Raw genomic sequence first — 19,513 nt, 5'->3', positions numbered from 1 at the left:
TCCTGTTTGTTCAGTTTTATTTCATGTTCTATAAAATTCTGTAAGATATAACATTGCATGTTTATATATAGATTTCATCTTCACCTTACAACAAAGGTCTGTCTACTAAATATCACATTTAAAATAACAGCTTTGTTGTTGTTTTTTTTGTTGTTTTTTTAATAATACACAAAAAAAAAAAAAATAATTAAAGGTACCAAGACTGGTTACTCAATAGTCTGCTGAAAAAGCAGATCAATTGGATAAAATTTAAATACAGTGATAACACACTTACTGGATTCTTTAGGAATGATTTCGGAAAAGAAGATGAACAACGTAAGAAAAGGGGGAAAAAAAATATTTGATTTTCATTGTACCATATTCACAATGAAGATGAACAGTACGGATGCGTGGGGTTCGGCTTTAGATACACATGTACGACATTATTGAGTTTATTTATGTACACTTTGAGCTTCACGCTTGTACCTCGGACCATCACAACCTTCTTAGTTACATGTGTTTAAGTGTGTGTGTGTGTGTGTGTGTGTGTGTGTGTGTGTGTTTGTAGGTTTTTATCCAATGTGTTCGTATTTAATCGCCATTTACAAAATGGCAGCTTTTATTTCTTCATTATTGTAGCTGCTACTGTGGGTACAGTAATTACCATGAATATAACATAGACATGTTCTGTACAAAAAAAGTGTCTTATCAACCTCCAACACCAGGAAGAGTTCTGTCTGATATTTTCCACACTGAAGGATGGTTAAGAAAAATTCCTGCGATATTCAATGCGATTTTTTTTTTCTTCAATAGTGATGTGTACCTGACCAGATGATGGAGCTGAATTCTAGGAAGGGTACCGTTCTGAAAATCTCGCTTGTGTCTCAAAACCATGCTCTCTTATCTCATGGGTCAAAATCTACCATTACGATTCCCCCGTACCAGCATTTACCCATAGGGGGCAGTGTCCAAATGGAAATTAGCACAAGACATAATTAAAAGAGTGGGGGTGGGGGTGGTTATGACTGCACATAACGTGAATCATCTCAGGTCCATCAGCTTCCATTAAGCTGTGCTCCACACAGTTTCGCTCGAGTCCATTTCCCATTTGCGTTCAGTCATCGCTGGTTACTGGTGTCTACGGTAATGGCCGAGTGGTGGAGTCCTCCTCGCCCAGATGCTCTAGACTCCACCGACGAGTCCTGCTCCTCGGCGAAGCTGTCCGGGCTTCCTTCTCCGTCCAGCAGACTCCCACAGCTGGAGTTTGGACTCAGCATGTCCTGCAGGAGGTCTTCCCTTACCAGACCCCCGTCTCGTCCGTCCCGCACCCGAGTCGCAGCTTCGCCGCCCATCACGTCGTCCTGGTCGTTCAGCAGCTTGGCCAGGAAGTTGATGTACTTCATAGCCAGGCGCAGGATCTCGTTCTTGCTCAGCTTCTTGTCGGGAGGATGAGTAGGGATGAGTTTGCGCAGCTCGGCAAAGGCACCGTTCACGTTCTGCTGCCTCCAACGCTCACGGCTGTTTGTGAAGATGCGCCGCACAATCTTCGGCTGTGAACCTGAAAAAAATCGAAGGAATAGCATCAGCAGGGTGAACTCTGGTGATATCCGATCGTCCTGATAATGCCTCAAAAATCGCAACTGACTCCAACTCAATCCATACACTCATTCTTCAATTAAATGTTATTTTAGCAAGTCAGAATCTCCGCGTGCAATCTCCGAACGGCTGACCGGCTTTAGCAGGACTTGTGGTAGTTGTGAATCCACCTCTGGTGCCGAGTCCCTTCTCTCCTCGGCTCAGTGATAGATAAGCTCTTTATCTCAACCTATTTAGCGAAGAATTAATTAACCTTTCTATTATCTATGCCATTTTACATTCAATTATTCGAGCTCATTCCTCATCCCAGACAGCTCTTTTGGAACAGAACCAGCTCCGTCTCGCATTGCAGTTAATAAACTGATGACTGAGCGCACGGTAAGCTACTCAGCTCGGATACATATTATTAATCAAGCCGAATAATAGACTGTTTTATTCGAAAGCCACTAAAAATTAGGGTAGCTAGGCATTCGGAATCACGTTTCACACTTGAGTGAGTGTTGCATTAAGTTTTATTTTCATGCAAACATTTCTGCACTCTCTCCTGCACGCTTCTCTCAGCTGGCACTCAAGCACTTTGTCTAACATTTGCATTTTTAGAGCTTTAACCATCAGCACCCAGCAAAGAATTTCTACTATGGACTCAGAGTCAGATTTCATCTTTGAGTACGTATTGAAGTCAGAATCCCCAGGTTTACTGACATCACCACTGATTCATGAATTATTGGATGAATGGAATGATTTATTTTCAGGATATAATTAATAAAATGCAGGTATAGAGATCAGAGCCACCTTTTATATATTTAACTGCTTTTTCTCCTCAGGATTGGTATTGGGATCATTATAAAAATTAGTTCGACTTTCTACGGTTGAGTCTAATTATCATTACGCAGAGTACATGTGCAGAGCCAATGGATTGACGCTAGTATTTAACCAAAAGTCCAAATAGCAATAAATGTGTGTGTGAGTGCACATAATAGTATATTATATTCTATATAAAGTGCATGTTTGGGGTTGCAAAAATAATGTGCCCAATATAAAATCTAGAGGTGCATTGTGCAGAGAAACGGTGTAAAAATGTCCAGTAAGCATCAGGTGACTCCAGAGATGGCGTACTAATCTCGCAATCCTGGTCTGCATTAACACTTGAAATAATAAATTCTATTTCTATAAAGGCAAAATTCAGAGATTAATTTTTTAATTCGATCCACCTTAAATTCACGTTTTCCAAGAAATGTAAGTGTTGCTCATTAATATGGACTGAGTCACAGGTTTAATAAAAAAAATTCAAAAATGCAATAATTTTAGGTTAGGACACTGTGTAATGTGTAATAATTATAATGTGTTATAATGTGTTATAATGCTACATGCTTTATTCTTTGAGCTTTGTTTGTGCATAAATAGTGTCAGATTTTATTATGAAAGGTCTGGGATTATCCACGAGCTCCAGTATAGCTTGTCGTTTTATGATAGATTGATATAAATATGATTATAATAGAAGAAAAAAAAAAGGATGCATGCAGGATGAATGGGAAATTATTGAAACGACTGCAGAAAAATATGAATTGGCACGAAACATTATGATATTAATGCATATCAGTCTGTCATTGTCTATATCATCATGAAACAGATTATAGTGCCATTGCATTGTATAATATTAAAAGCAATAGCAATGCATTAGGAGATGTAAAGATCATAATGAAGAATATTATTAGTGCATTGAGGGGGGGGGGGGGGACGTCTACATTTCAGAGTTTTTGGGTAAATGGTTTCAGATTTTCGATTTGAAATAACATAAATAAATTTTCATTTATTTCGATAATTAAAGAAACTGGTTATAGGAATTGGGGCACATGAACAGTGCTGAGGATTTTATAGCCTTTGGTTTAATGTCAGGAGGAAAAAAAAAAAGGATGAAGGACCAAAGAGCAAAAAAAAGGGTAAGAGCTAAAGAGTGGTTTATTTAGAAAGATCTCAAATATTCCTACCATCGCTGATCTCGATCTCGTAGGGCGCAGCTCTGCGCTTCATGCGGTTGCTGGGGTACATGCCGTACTGCTCCGCATCCCCAGCGAAGCCACTGCACCGGAAATGAGGTGAACCACCATTAGCACAGAATTAATGGTGCAATAGTGCTCCATTATACAGCAATAGACAGTAAAGTCATGTACCGTCAAATACTGTCAAATGACGCTAATGTAAAAAGAAAAAATAATAATAATAATAAACATCTGTGACGCATAATAGATTAATTACATTCTGTATTAACGCTGCTTTCGGCTATTTATTTAATGTGTTATTTATATTTATATTGAAATCACTACACAAGGAACTACGGGAATACCAAACGCTATTCTTTCAAACCTTTTTTTCCCATTTTTTTCTCCAAAAAATAAAATGCTTTGTAATATAATGATTAAACATTATTCAAAAATGATCATATTATTATATAAAATAGGGAAATAAATCGAATCGTCGTAGAAATACACAAATATCCCAATATTATGCGTTAATATCGTGCTTTGAATTGCACACCTGCACGAGCAACAATTATTGACGGGTTTGTTGGATGATTAAAGGTGAAAAATGAAGCATCCCTGAAGTTGATTTTCAAATGCGCACGTGTGACAATAAAAAAATGTGCACGTGAAAAAAACAATTAGTACAAATCAAACACGCTATTATATAACGTGCACGTGCCTTTAGAATGAAATTTGCATCATTAATTAGTAGCTTTAAATGTGAACTATGTGCCTACATGCACCTGCACAGGTTGTATCCATAAAAATAATAATAATTAATGAATAATAAACTTGTAATAAATGTGGATGGAGAAGCCCCCCGGTACCGGTACTGACCTGTTGAGAGTGGCGAGCGGTTGCGCCACGTTGCTGTAGAGCATGGCGCGGGCGGGCAGAGCGGGGAAGGCGGCCGGGCTCAGTTGCACCATTCGCTTGGCTTCGTTCGGCGGCTCCCTCGGGGGCAGCGGTAGAGGAACGGGTGGTCTGCGCAGTTCGGTGGTCTGCACCGTATGTCTGAAGTCCGCCTCGAGCTCTGCGCCTTTTATACCGCCTCTCGTGGCCAGCTCGATCACTGCCACTTCCGGTTTGAGCTCGCCTCCTCCGAGCGCCGTTTCCTTGGCAACGCCGTTCAGGTGGAGGAGCAGGAGGTGGGGGGCTTCCCTCCGCGCGCTCTCGGCGCACCCGGGCGTCGTCGTGATGGTGGTCGTCGTGATGGTGGAGATGGCGGTGGTGCACGTCGTGTCTTCCTGTTTCCCGTGCGCCTCGACCTCCTCCCCAGCGCCGTCACCCCCCGGCGAGACGTTCTCCCCTTTATGCTCGTCCTCGACGCCCGGGCTGGCGCGCTCCCGCTTCAGCTTCTCCATCATCCTGTCTCCTGTCTCGCTGTGTGGGGATGCTGACCGTTAATCCAAAAAAGACTCCCAATGTCTCCTACAGTCACCTTATATAACAAAAACAGAGTGTTTTCGAATGAAGAAAAAAACCCCAGCGTATTCACAACCTGGGTGTGTGTGTGTGTGTGTGTGTGTGTGTGTGTGTGTGTGTGTGTGTGTGTGTGTGTGTGTGTGTGTGTGTGTGTCTGTGTCTGTGTGTGTGTACCTGTGCGTCGTGTGCGCGCGCCTACGCTGCAAAAGCTGACAGCTGAGCAGTACAGTTTCCGACAGAGCATGAGCATGAGGATGAGGATGAGGATGAGCGTGTGTTACACAGCACAGCTCATGCACATCATATCATCACTGTATACTAATCAGGATTTTACTCTAAATATAGGCTGCATGGAGTGGACTGAAAAGAAGAGATGGTCCACCAGCATGGGTGCTTTGCTCACCCCTTAGAGATACCTGCACCTCACCCCTAGAGATACCTGCTCCTCACCCCCTAAAGATACCTGCTCCTCACCCCCTAGAGATACCTGCTCCTCACCCCCTAAAGATACCTGCTCCTCACCCCCTAGAGATACCTGCACCAATCATGTTAGACCAAGAAATACATATATACAGCCTTTATATTGGTTTTGTGTACATATTTATATATTTATCATTTGCACAATGATGTAAATAAAGTTGCATCTATCTATCTATCTATCTATCTATCTATCTATCTATCTATCTATCTATCTATCTATCTATCTATCTATCTATCTATGTTTTGTACACAGGAGTACAAAATAATTCTCATCTTATTTGTAATATATCTGAGTAAATAAAATGCACATTGGAAATCTGAATCTATGACGTCACTATTGTTCTATTGCTCCGAATTGTAAAAACGACCAAGTGTCTTCTTTTTTCTTTTTTTGCTTGACCTTGTTCCATCATATCAATATTCTGGTCATGGTGTCTGTAGATAAGGGACCCATACCAGTGTCTCAGTCGACAGGGAGCTTATCTCTCCAAAACAGTGTTTCTTGGGTACAACAGAATATAATTTTCATCCTCCCTGGTATGTGGTACAGTGCATTTATAATCATACTGTACCATAATCTAGAGTTTTTCTTTAACTATCCTTTGCTTATTGTGGATATTTAGAGGTATATATTTGATCATAAGGCTCAATTCGTATTATTAATTTAGGAGCATCGCATTGTTTCATTTTTGCTGCACAAATTTCAATTTCACAACCATTTTAATTAGATTTGCATCCGACATTTACAGTTTCTCTTCTACAGAATTAAATATTATTTATTTTCAATAAAAAATACCGAAAATAGATTAAGAAAATATTTCAGTGGTCTAATATACTAATTCATTCATTCAGGTTTCACATTTTGCTTATTTTATTCATTATTATTAGTATAAATAATATAATTTAAATAATGAAAAGGAAATTGACAGAAGAAAAAAGACGTGTTATACATTTAGGTGATGAGATGTTTATTTTGTAGGCCCAGAATCCATAGCAAATTAACTTTGCGACATAATAATAATAATAATAATAATAATAATAATAATAATAATAATAATAATAATAATAATAATAATAATATGGAATGCATTTCTATACAAAACGAATATCTGCATCTTAGGTTAAAAATTCACTGCTCTACTAAATAACCTCGAACACATTTAGTGTTAAAATCAAACATTTTTTGTAGTAAAAAAAAAAAAAAAACAATATTTTTGGGACTCGTTTACGTTTTTCGATCGAACGTGCGCATTTTTACGGCATTTTCCCATCGTGCCGTCCCCAAACACATATAAACAAATATATAAATAAACAAATAGATATTCAAAAGCGACACCAGCTTGATGAATCTTACAATAAAACCTCAAATATACTTTCAAATATTAAAAAAGAAGGTCGATTTAAAGCGGGATAATGTTAATAATTATTATTATTATTCGGGTGATTTTTCTATGTTTTTGCATGAATGCTTTGTTCACTCGGTTCATTCTTTCGATTGGAAAAAAAAAAGTGGCATTTTTGAAACATTCCCAGGATCGAATGTGGCATCGAATCAGCTACTTTTTACTCTTCATATCGTCCAAATTAATAACATTCCAAAAATTAACCGCTAAACCGGTAAAGCTCTGGGCCTGTGCGGGTTCTCCAGCGCAAATTAAGGAGGAAAAAAACCTCAATATCGAATTCGAATCAAATGAAATGTATGAAGTGGGACGGAATTATCAACAATTCTATTCTATTCGATTATAAAGGTTATGAATATGTACCTGGATAAATAATGTATATGTATATATATATATATATATATATATATATATATGAGTGTGTGTATATATTGGTCTTACCGTGCTCGGGCTGTGGTCAGTGTGAGTGTGTGTGAGGAGCCATTTTGTGCTCGTCCATGTCTGAGGGCTTTTTTTTTTCCATGCACTGTGTGGAAGTGGGAGTGAAGCTCTCTATAATCACCCTTCACACACCGCACAACAACACAGGGGCAAATGTGGCTGTGGCAGATAAGAACCCTAAAGCCATTACTTATCAAACCATTTCTTATTATTCTGGGCTTTTTTTTTATTATTATTATAATCACTGAAGGTAAACCCGAAAGGGGGGGTCGGGGGTGGGGGGGGGTGGATATATATTTATGTATACTTTATATTGTTAATGGATATGCATAGAAAACTAGGTAACTATGAAGAAATGATTTGAAACACGTACAGTATGGGCAGGTGTGTAACAACCCAAAGAAGTGGAAAATGATCAAAACAAGAGCATGTCTTTGAGGGGAAGTGTAACATCAGAGCGGGATGAAAAGTCGGAAAATGTGTCAAATGTTGTGTTGTAATGTTTTACAATGTTATACAATGATGTATAACAAACACCTAATAACACTACTCTTTATATATATATATATATATATAGAGAGAGAGAGAGAGAGAGAGAGAGAGAGAGAGAGAGAGAGAGAGATATACGTGTATATATATACACACACAAACACACACACACACACACACACACACACACACACACACACACACACACACACACACACACACACACACACACATATATATATATATATATATATATATATATATATATAGAGAGAGAGAGAGAGAGAGAGAGAGAGAGAGAGAGAGAGAGAGAGAGAGAGAGAGAGAGAGAGCGTGTGAGAGAGAAAGAGAGAGAGCGTGATACAACTTTAAACCAAAATGATGTTTTGTTTTGTTTTTATTCAGATTTTTTATATATAAAATAGTAAAATACTATGACTATGATGGAAACATCTCTGCTACTCTTTGGAGTTTCCTGTCCATCTGGTTTTTGGTGCATGAACATGAAGACATCATGATGATCTTGACCTTAACAATCAAACAGAATAAAATCATTGATGACTGTTGGACCAAATGTGGTATTTAAAGATTATACAGCAAAAAAAAATCAGATTTTTAGATCAATAAGACAAACCGAATTGATTAATTTATAGGATTAACGGCACATTACACACGTGAGCAGAAACAATAATGTTAGAATCATTATCATCATCAGGTTTTTTTAGGTCTGATGTTAGAAGAGAAGTTTTCTAGCAGCATTATTAACACATCCTGATGAATGAAATGAGCATAGAACAGGCTTAAATAAGAGGTGAAATCAGTTCTCGGTTCTATCTGAGAGCCTCTGATCTCTTGTCTTTTGTTAGTTCATTGCTGCGGATCTGAGTGATTTGGGAAGGATGCCCAGGGGAGATGAGCTGATGTGGTGTGAATCCCGGAGCTGCAGCTTGCAGGCCGCGATAAGACCATATCAGAGCTACCGAGACCCCGAGCTCATCACACTGAGGATGAGAGAGAGAGAGAGAGAGAGAGAGAGAGAGAGAGAGAGAGAGAGAGAGAGAGAGAGAGAGAGAGAGAGAGAGAGAGAGAGAGACTGAGCAGACCAACGTTTAACATCTCAGAATGAGCTGAACATGAAGGTATACACCCTCTACAGTGATGCACACCAACACTACTGTACATCATTATCATATATCACACCACACTGTACTGTAGATCTCCTCCACACCACAATCAACAAACATCTACACAACACATTTGCACTGGATCATGTTTTATTTTTATAGCACCCCCTGACCTTCTAGGTAGCCATAATATCAAACCCACTGATGATGAACATTTGGTCGAAACATTTGGGTTTCATGCAGAGTTTCTTTGGTCGCACCGTGACAAGGGGTCTGGTTGGAACCCCTGTCTCACAGTACGACGTATTGAACCACCAATTTGGTGCCACCCAGATGAGGATGGGTTTGCTTTTGAGTCTGGTTGCTATCAAGGTTTCTTCCTCAGGCCATCTCAGTCCATTATTAAATGCGCCATACTAATAAAAAAACCGGATTTTATCGAATCGAATCGAATCGAATGCTCCATGACGGTCATCTTTTTTGGTGTGGGACAGCCATTAAGAAAATTGTGTAATTACTGGGAATTGCACGTGAGGATTTTAAGTCTTTTGGAGCAGAGGTCAACAACCTTTTTTTGCATCCCGGTCCAGTTTCACGCAAGACCGTGAAAAGAGTGATTTCACGCGCGTGTACGCAATATTGTCACGCTCGTTAACGTGCATGTTATAATTCAATTGAATTCTATTTCAATTATACTTGTGATTTTAATTATGACAATGTTTTAGATACTTAGCAAAAAATGCCACTGAATAATTACTAACCCACTAACCCTTTTTTTCTGTGCGACCCGGTACCAAATGATCCATGCTCCGGTTCCGGTCCGCTGCCCGGTAGTGGAGGAGCCCTGGTTTAGAGAATGTCGGGGCTTAAACCAAAACCTTTTAGTCACTTTTCGCACGCGAGTATGATCATAAAATTTTTTTCAAAAATTACAAAATATTTAAATAAAACGTCAAATAATTATTACAATGCTGAATTATTTCAATTATTAATTGTCTGTAGTTTATTATAAATAAAAAAAAAATCCCTTTCCAATAATTAATTCTAATGTAATAGATGAGAATATTTCCTTTAGGTGGTCTTTTATTGGTCTGCCTTTTATTTTTTTTTAGATCAAGACCAGAAATGATCAATAAATAAATAAATAAATAAATAAATAAATAAATAAATAAAGAGTCCAAAGGATAAGACAGATTGTCCTCATAACCCATAGGTGAAGTCACGACTGTCTGTCTGCTGGGGTCTTACAGGGAGGTTAATGGTCACGACACACTTCCTGGATTTTGGTGCAGGGGGGATTTTTAGCCATATCACGCTATCACGTGTAACTCTTCCCAACACGTCTTTCCTCTTCTTTACACGCTTTGGCAATTATCTCTCAAACAATGCAATTACTGAGGACCTCGTTACTCACTTGCTCACTAGAAAACTCCAGGATACATGGACATGAGAAACAAATGCATATTTTATTTCTTCTTTTTTGTTTGGTTTGTTTATTTAAAAAAATGTTTCGTTTTTTCAGTGCGGCTGCATCAAATCCGATAATATGAATATTGTGTTTTACAATCGTGTACAGCCGACACTATCGGCTAAATAATAATAATAATAATAATAATAATAATAATAATAAAATTCAGCTTTTGTGGTTTTCATCTCATGATGCCAAACGTTAGATTGACTCCATTGTGCTGAAAATTTTAAGAAATGCTATCAGTTAAAATCTGTTACTATACCGCCCCCTACCGGTGACATCCTGTAAGCGCTCTCAGCAATTCTAATAAGATTGGCCCTGTTACATTTTTTGCGATAGATTTATTTTGGAATCACTTCTTAATAAATTGTAAAATGAAAGTTAAATAATAATAAAAAAGAAAGAAATAAATAAAAATAAAACAAAACAAATAGCCAAGTGATTACAAAATATACACTGAATAGACAAAAGTTTGTGGACACCTGACCATAAAATTGGTTTGTGCTTCTTAAACATCTCCTATAATAATCTCTACTCTCCTGGGAAGATGTTCCACTAGATTTTGGAGTATGCCTGTTGAGATTTGTGTGAGATTCATTTACCCACAAGGGTGTTAGTAAAACCAGGTACTGATGTAGGGGAAGTGAGGAGGCCTGGGATGCAGTAAGTCTTTAATTATGTTTATTAGGGTTGAGATCAGAGCTCAATAGCAGTCCACTGAAGATCTTACACACACTTGCAACCCTTGTGAAGCAGATGTTTATGGAGTTGGCTTTGTGCACAGGGGCAATGTCGTGTTATTACAGGTTTGGGTCTCCTAGTTCAAGTGAAGGGAAAAGTTCATTTTGCTACATCCAGAGACATTTTATACAACTGTGTGACTTAAGATTTGTGGTTTGAAACCATATATGGCTGGTGTCCGAATACTTTTGATCCATACGGTGTAGCTTACAGTTAAATTCGCGATTAAAAATGATAAACCTTTTTTTTTTGTATGAAGGTGCTGGACTCTTTTTCTCTCATGCTTTTCCTGAAGCTGAAGCGGAAGTGACGTGACCAATAGAATCCAATCCAATGGAATAATCTATTTTTTATACATAAATATGTGGATGACAAAGAAATAGGCTTTGGCGAAACAGGTTTTACATTGTAGTTATTATTTACAACAACATTATATATAAATATAGAGTTATATCATAAATGAATAAAATAATTAAATGTATGTAACCTAATCCAATCACAGTAACACATTTCATTCACTGCATTCTTATTTCCGCTAGATGGCGCTGAGTCCAAATCTTGCAATCCAGTATTAGTTCCAAATATGATGCGCTTTTCTATGAGTAAATTGAATAATAATAACGAATTAAAATGCTTAACTGACAATAAAAAAAACATCAACAAAAAAAAGAACCACCTAGATTTATTAACAATGGATCTGTATTTTAATGTACTGTATAATCTATAGTGAAACCATCCATTAGGGTTGCACAAGCCAGTGCACTTTAAGTGCTGGTCCCAAGCCCAGATAAATAGGGTACCACCAAAGGTATCGTTAGCCAACCGGGTACCAGTGGAAATTGGGCTACTGTTGGCTGAAGGAGGAGAAGGAGAGGAGGAAGAGACGGCAGGGAAAGAAGCAGTGTAGGAGACTGAGGTTCGGGTTGGTACTTTAAATGTTGGTACTATGACGGGTAAAGGGAGAGAGATAGCTGATATGATGGAGAGAAGAAAGGTGGATATGTTGTGTGTTCAGGAGACCCAAGTGAAAAGGGAGTAAGAGCAGGAACATTGGAGGTGGGTTTAAACTGTTCTATCATGGTGTGGATGGAAAAAGAAATTGTGTAGGAGTGATTCTGAAGGAAGAGTACAGTAAGAGTGCAGTGGAGGTGAAGAAAGGTACTGATAGGGTGATGAACGTGAAGCTGGAAGATGAAGGGGTGATGCTAAATGTCATCAGTGCTTATGCTCCACAAGTGGGTTGTGAGATGGAGGAGAAGGAGTGAGTTAGATGGAGAGGTAGAAGGTGAACCTATGAAAGAACGATTGGTGATTGGGGCAGACTTTATTGGGCATGTCGGTGAAGGGAACAGAGGTGATGAGGAGGTGATGGGTAGGATTGACTTTAAGGAGAGGAATGTGGAAGGGCAGATGGTGGTAGATTTTGCTAAAAGGATGGAAATGGCAGTGGTGACACTTATTTTAAGAAGAAGGAGGATCATAGGGTGACGTATAAGAGTGGGGGAAGGTGCTTACAGGGGGATTATGTTCTATGTAGGAGATGCAACCTGAAGGAGATTGGAGACTGTAAGACAGTATCAGATGGTGGTCTGTAGGATGGTTTTGGAGGTGAAGAAGAGGAGGAGAACGAGGACTAAAAGAAGTATATGATGGTGGAAACTGACGGAGGAAGAATGTACTGTGAGGTTCAGAGAAGAGGTCAGACAGATAGAAAGGTACTTGGTGGGACATCTGGAAATAGAAAGGAAGAAACGTGGTGGTGAAATGAGGACGTACAGGAGAGCACAATGAGAAAGAGGTTGGTGAAACACAATTGGGATCGACAGAGTGATGAGAAAAGTAGGCAGGAGAACAAGGAGATGCGGTATGAGAAGTTGCACACGAAGGAAGGAGAAAACGATTTGTAGCGATTGGCCAGGAAGAAGGACCGAGCTGGGAAGGATGTGCTGCAAGATAAAGCAATAAAGGATGGAGATGGAAATGTGATGACTAGTGAGGAGAGTGTGTTGAGAAAATGAAGAGAGTATTTTGAGCAGCTGATGAACGAGGAAAATGAGAGAGAGAGAAGATTGGATGATGTGGAGATGGTAAGGCAGGAAGTGGATAGGATTAGTAAGGGGGAAGTGAGAGCAGCAATTAAGAGGATGAAGAGTGGAAAGTCGGTTGGACCAAATGGTATAAGCATTGAGATGTTTAGGAGAGATGCAGTGGAGTTTTTAACAAGATTGTTTAACAGGATTTTGGAAGGTAAGAGGATGCCTGTGGAATGAAGAAGGAGTGTGCTGGTATCGATCTTCAAGAACAAGGTTTCATCAGCTGGTTCATCATCTACACATCCTCGGTGCAGACCTGCAGTAACTACTCAGTCACACCATGAAGTTATGCGAAAGAGTAGTGGAAGCCAGGCTGAGAGAAGAGGTGATCATCTATGAGCAACAGTATGGTTTCATGCAGAGAAAGAGCACCACAGACGCAATATTTGCTTTGAAAATGTTGATGGAGAAGTATAGACAAAGTCAGAAGGAGTTGCATTGTGTATTTGTGGATTTAGAGAAAGCATACGACAGGGTGGAGAGAGGAGTTGTGGTATTGTATGAGGAAGTCTGGTGTGTAGGAGACGTATGTGAGGGTGGTGCAGGACATGTATGAGGACAATGTGACAGCAGTGAAGTGTGCAGTAAGAACGACAGACTGGTTCAAGGTGGAGGTTGGACTGCATCAAGGATCGGCCCTGAGCCCTTTCCTGTTTGCAGTGGTGATAGACAGGTTGCAGGACAAGGTCAGACAGGAGTCTTCATGGACCATGATGTTTGCAGATGATATTGTGATTTGTGGTGAGAGTAGTGAGCAGGTTGAGAAGATCCTGGAGAGGTGGAGGTATGCACTGAAGAGAAGGGGAATGAAAATCAGTAGAAGTAAGACAGAGTACATGTGTGTGAATGAGAGGGAGGGCAATGTGGGCCGGAGTGATTTGTAATAAAAGAGTATCTGTTAGAGTGAAAGGAAAAGTTTATAGGACTGTGGTGAGACCTGAGATGTTGTATGGTAAAGAGACAGTGGCATTGAGTAAAAGACAGGAGGTGAAGCTGGAGGTAGCAGAGCTGAAGTTGTTGAGGTTTTCACTGGGAGTGACGACGATGGACAGAATTGAGTTTATTAGAGGGACAGCGCATGTAGGATGTTTTGGAGACAAGGTGAGGACGGTGTGATTGAGATGGTTTGGACATGTGCAGAGGAGGGACATGGGGTATATCGGTAGGAGAATGCTGAGAATGGAGCCACCAGGAAGGAGGAAAAGAGGAAGGACAAGGAGGAGGTTTATGGATGTGGTTTGTGAGGGAGGTTTATGAGGGAAGACATGCCGGTATTTGGTTTAAAAGAGGCAGATGTAGAGGACAGGGGGGTATGGAGACAGATGATTCGCTGTGGCGACCCCTAAGAAGAGAAGAACAAAATGTATAATGTAGAGTGCAATTAAAAGGATTTCATTTAGCCAGTAGATGGCAGTAAAGCCTAATAATTAGACTTTTCCCTGAACGAGCTTTTAATCATTAATTCTACAAAGTAAACCATGGCTGATAACTCATAATAAATATATCAAATAATATTTGCCCATGTTCAGCCTGACGTGTAGCTAAAGTTGTAAAAGAAAATATAAACTAATTGGATATATAAAGTGCATGGAAATCTATCTATATCTATCTATCTATCTATCTATCTATCTATCTATCTATCTATCTATCTATCTATCTATCTATCTATCTATCTATCTATCTGTCTGTCTGTCTGTCTGTCTGTCTGTCTGTCTGTCTGTCTGTCTGTCTGTCTGCCTGCCTGCCTGCCTGCCTGTCTTTCTGTCTGTCTGCCTGCCTGCCTGTCTGTCTGTCTGTCTGTCTGTCTGTCTGTCTGTCTGTCTGTCTGTCTGTCTGTCTGTCTGTCTGTTTTCCTACTTACCTACTTACAGTATCTAGACTAGTTAGTTCGTTTTTTCCAGACAGATTTTTATAGCTCTTGTCCACTGGATGGCAGCATGCACATATCAGTTCTGCTCTGCCTGAGTTTACATTTACAAACGCATCAGTGCTTCTAAGAACAAAAATGTTTCCCAGTTTTGGGAATATGTTTGTCCTGATCCCAGTCACACTGTCAAATCAGAGCCAGGAACCATTTATAAGCTCTCAGAGATCCTGAGCATGACTCCTGGTATTCCCCACAATCTCTGTCCGTATAAGGTCATGCTGTTTGTCTTTATTGGGCTGTGGAAGAGAGGTGGGGGACTGTGGAGAGTTTCTGGAAGGTAATTTTTAAAGGGAAGAAATTCTTTCCACTCAAACCAGGTCAGCCAACCCCTCCGCTCACCCACCCACTCGCTCAGTGTTCATTACAGTCGCTCTCCAACCACTCGATCAAAAGCAACTAGGTCCATATGTCAGACTGCTCATTACACTCACGGTATGCTTCCCTGTGTATTGGGAGTGCAGAAGAATCAAAACCAGAACAAGCTTCAGAAGGGGGGAGTGTAGGAAAGCTTCACATTTGATCCGATCCTGTAACTGAGCTACTTCAACAAAACACTCATTGGAATAAATTTGTAGTGTTGTTTGTCCAGGTTGTGTTTTAATGCAATGTCAACAAACTGAGACATGTGGGCACAACACATACACTGTCCTTCATAAATACACGGTGTGTAGTACAGTAGCCACAGGGAGTGGGTTGGTTTTCAGCGTGGCTGTGAGAGGAGAAACAGAATGAGGTCATGTGTCCTAAATAAACAGCAGCAAATGGGGTCAATGTAAAGCTGTTCTTTTAAAAATTAGGCTTCTTACTATTAGAGGGCATCTAGTTGATGTGCTGTGACCAGTCGTTTACATTTACGGCATTTGTCAGCCTCATACAGAGCGACTTGCAGTTATCTCGTTTATACAGCTGAGCAGTTGAGGATTGGGGGCCTTTCTCAGGGGCCCAACCGTGGGAGCTAGGTGGTGCTTGGTTTTGAACTCACAACCTTCTGATCAGAAGTCCGATGTCTTAACCACTAAGCTACCCCTTCCCCCAGTGCAGTTCTGTCTGTCTGTCTGTTTGTTTGTTTGTTTGTTTGTTTGTTTGTTTGTTTCACACAACCTTCAGATTAGAAGTGCCATGTCTTAACCAATGATCTACCACATCCCCCAGTCCAGTTCTGGGTTCAAGGCCCACTCTTCAGCAGTGGATACTCATGTCGATTTAGAAGAAACAGGCCTCTGTGTTTTTCGTAAGTCAGTTTTTCCAACTCAGAACTCGTGAAACATGACGTCTGATCTAACACATTGCGGTGCTGTCGGTGGACATTAGGGTGGGTGTGAATGAAAAGGTCAACCGGCAAAACAGTTCATGTGTACTGAAGTGAGCGCTGGAACGAATGCCAGGTCGTGTATTGGGTTAGGTTGCCACCTTACAGGACTGCACTGTACCCAGGGTTGCTGTTTGTGTGGAGTTTTTAATGTTCAATCAGAGTTTTCTTGCAAAAACATACCAGGTGTGAACGTATGCCTGAATGTCCTCACTGTATGTTTGGTCAGTTTCAGATCTGAATACACCATAGCCAGCTACAAATGGATCCATTCTGCAGTTGCACGTGCACAAGCTAGTGGTTTTGTCTGAAAGAACAGGATGAACATTATTAATGCTCAGGTAAGGTGCAGGTTTTCTTTCCTTTTCACTTTGATTCAAGTCAAGTTTATTTCTATAGCGCGTTTCACAACAGACATTGTCTCAAAACAGCTTTACAGAAATCAACAGTTAAAGTGAACAATGTTTATTTATCCCTGATGAGCAGCCATGGCGACTGTGGTAAAGGAAAAACTCCCTAAGATGTTATGAGGAAGAAACCTTGAGAGGAACCAGACTCAGAAGGGGAACCCATCCTCATTTGGTGTGATCATAAATCTTTAAACAATACAGAACAAAACTAGGAGCTACTGAGCAACTCATAAAATAGCTCAACATTTGCGATCATCACAGATCCAACACCAGCTTCTCCATGCCAGAGCCTTTAAACACTCAAGGAGGTCCAGTGTCAAAACTCCACACATGAAGTGGGATCCAATTGGCACTGGTACGTCCCTAGATGCTTTGGGATGTTTGTGGGGTCGGCATTTACTTCTTTAAAGGTCCACAATCTTCACGAGGTGGGATGTGACTGGGGCTGGAGCAACCTCAGGATGCCTCGGGATGGGAAGAAAAAGAGAAGCAGTGGAGAGGAATTAGCGTAGCTGCTGTTCATGATATTAACAGCACAAGATGATAATGTGCATGTGATCAGATTTACTGGAGCACAAGTTAATGACATGTGTGATGTGTAGGCTTTACGCAAAAGTTTTTAATCTGCACTTAAACTGGAAGAGTGTGTCTGAGCCACAAACACTGTCAGGAAGATTATTCCAAAGTTTAAGAGCTAAATGTGAAAATGCTCAAACCGGAGGCATATAATTGTATAGGACGTCTTTGGATGCGGTGCAATAAAATATTGCGTTCACTTGTTCACCAAACCTGTTCCACCATTGCAATGCTCCAGTTCACAAAGCCAGCTCCATGAAGATTTAGCTTACATAGTTTGGAGAGGAAGATCTTAAGTGACCTGCTATAGAGCTCTGATCTCAACCCTACTGAACACCTTTGGAATAAACTGAAATGGTGACTGCACCCCAGGCTTCATCACCTCACCTACATCAATACCTGACTTTACTAACACCCTTGCAGCTGATGAACACAAATGTCCACAAGCACACTCCAAAATCTGGTGGGACATCTTCTATACATTTGCAATATAGTGTAGTTTAGTGGTTAATCCATTGGACTTTGTATGAGAAGATTGTGAGTTCAAATCCAAGCCCAAATAGGCTGTCACTCCTGAGCCCCTGAGCAAGGCCCTTAACCCCAGAGCGTCTCAGTTGTATGAATGGGATAAATGTAAATCACTCTGCATAAGGGTGTCTGCCAAACACCATAAATGTAAATATGCAATTGAACATTTTCAGCATTTGGTAGATGGATTAATCCACAGCTATTTTAATACAACAGAGTTAAGGGCCTTGCTCAAGGGCCCAGCAGTGGCTGCTCGACACTTCTCAAACCTTACAAAGCAGTTTGGTTTTATTCATTTATGTATCTTGATTTTCTAAATAGGCATGAACTGGGTAACTATGGTGGAACATGATGTACATTTATGATGGACAGTGATAATGTTCATGCCTGTCTGAATCATATGATTTGCTACACGTTTACAGCCGGCTGCATAAAAATGCTATTCTGGGACGTGTGAGCTGGTTCCAGTAGGTGGGAATGTCAATGAGTGTCTGCATGCTGACGCGTCGGCAAGTGCATTTGCCAGAACGAGGGATGAGATAAAAAGCCGTGGAGGAGTGTGTGGCAGACAGATGTGCTCTCTCTCTCTCTCTCTCTCTCTCTCTCTTTCTCATCTCATCTCTTCAGGTTAGAAGAGTGAGTCATCCTCGTGTTGGCAGGCTGCTCAGTCGCCTCTATAAATACTCAGCCCACGCTATATTTGGTGTAAAGGGGGCGCTGTAGCTCAGCTTTGCCTTTCTTGTCGTGGGCACGTACAAACCTCTCACCTCTGTGTGTTGCTGTCTGAATCATCGGCCTGGTCACAGGCGGCTTATTCACAGCCTCTGCTGTGCCTTGTGGGAAAAAGATCTCTCAAAGGAATGTGATGGATACAGAAAGAGCTGGACCGGCTCCATGCGCACGGGTGGAGTGTGTCTATCACATGGCTTCATATTCAGTTGTGTTTTTGTCTGTGTGTGTCTGTGTATCTGTGTAAATGTATACGGGTGTGCAAATGTGTTCTCATGCACCTCAGGTGTTGAACCTTGACCCCGTCGGCTCCAGGACGTGTCGAGACGAGTGCTGGGGCTGTGTAGGGGGGAGGGGCGACTTCATGTCAGACAAAACTGTCTGAGGTGAGACGGGTCTGAAGAAGTGCTGTTTTGACAAGCGTGTAGTCACCCCGCCGGAGGGCACGTTTCTGTACACGTACTCACTTTCACCCACCCCCAACATACATATTAAGGAGATGTGTTTTTACCTGCCACACATGCTAATGCAGACCACGTTAGATGCCATCATTAGAATGTGAGGAAACGGGAACAAAACCCAAAAAAAAGGCAATCAAGCAACAATAAATATGAATTAGTGTCATTTAAATGTTATTTCCCCCCCCAGTAATTGTAAACCATTAAATATCATTTGCATAAATAATACAATTTAAACAGGGATTATTAAGGAACATTAGAGAATTATTTTGGACTTCATTGAAAATTGGATTTTGGATTCCAGATTTTGGAC

At 40.4% G+C, this 19,513-nt stretch overlaps 1 protein-coding gene across 2 annotated transcripts; it reads right to left on the bottom strand.

Moving 5' to 3' along the window:
* Window positions 1-7,492, bottom strand: tal1 (T-cell acute lymphocytic leukemia 1). 2 transcript variants are annotated; one of them, XM_083559360.1, is made up of 5 exons: window positions 7,346-7,435; window positions 5,196-5,237; window positions 4,434-5,037; window positions 3,564-3,655; window positions 1-1,537 (listed from the first exon to the last, which is right to left on the bottom strand). In XM_083559360.1, the coding sequence occupies exons 3-5, from the start codon at window positions 4,961-4,963 to the stop codon at window positions 1,098-1,100; spliced, it is 1,062 nt and encodes a 353-aa protein (XP_083415486.1). In that variant the 5' UTR covers window positions 4,964-5,037; window positions 5,196-5,237; window positions 7,346-7,435; the 3' UTR covers window positions 1-1,097. The 2 variants fall into 2 exon arrangements, with proteins under 2 accessions (XP_083415486.1, XP_083415485.1); XM_083559359.1 differs by lacking the exon at window positions 5,196-5,237 and having other exon boundaries at window positions 7,346-7,492.
* Window positions 7,493-19,513: the final 12,021 nt, after the last annotated feature.

The sequence above is a fragment of the Silurus aristotelis genome (genome assembly GCF_946808225.1).
Source record: "Silurus aristotelis genome assembly, chromosome: 13".
NCBI lineage: Eukaryota > Metazoa > Chordata > Actinopteri > Siluriformes > Siluridae > Silurus > Silurus aristotelis.
Note: the sequence above shows the minus strand (reverse complement) of the source record. Positions and strands in the feature narration are given on the sequence as shown.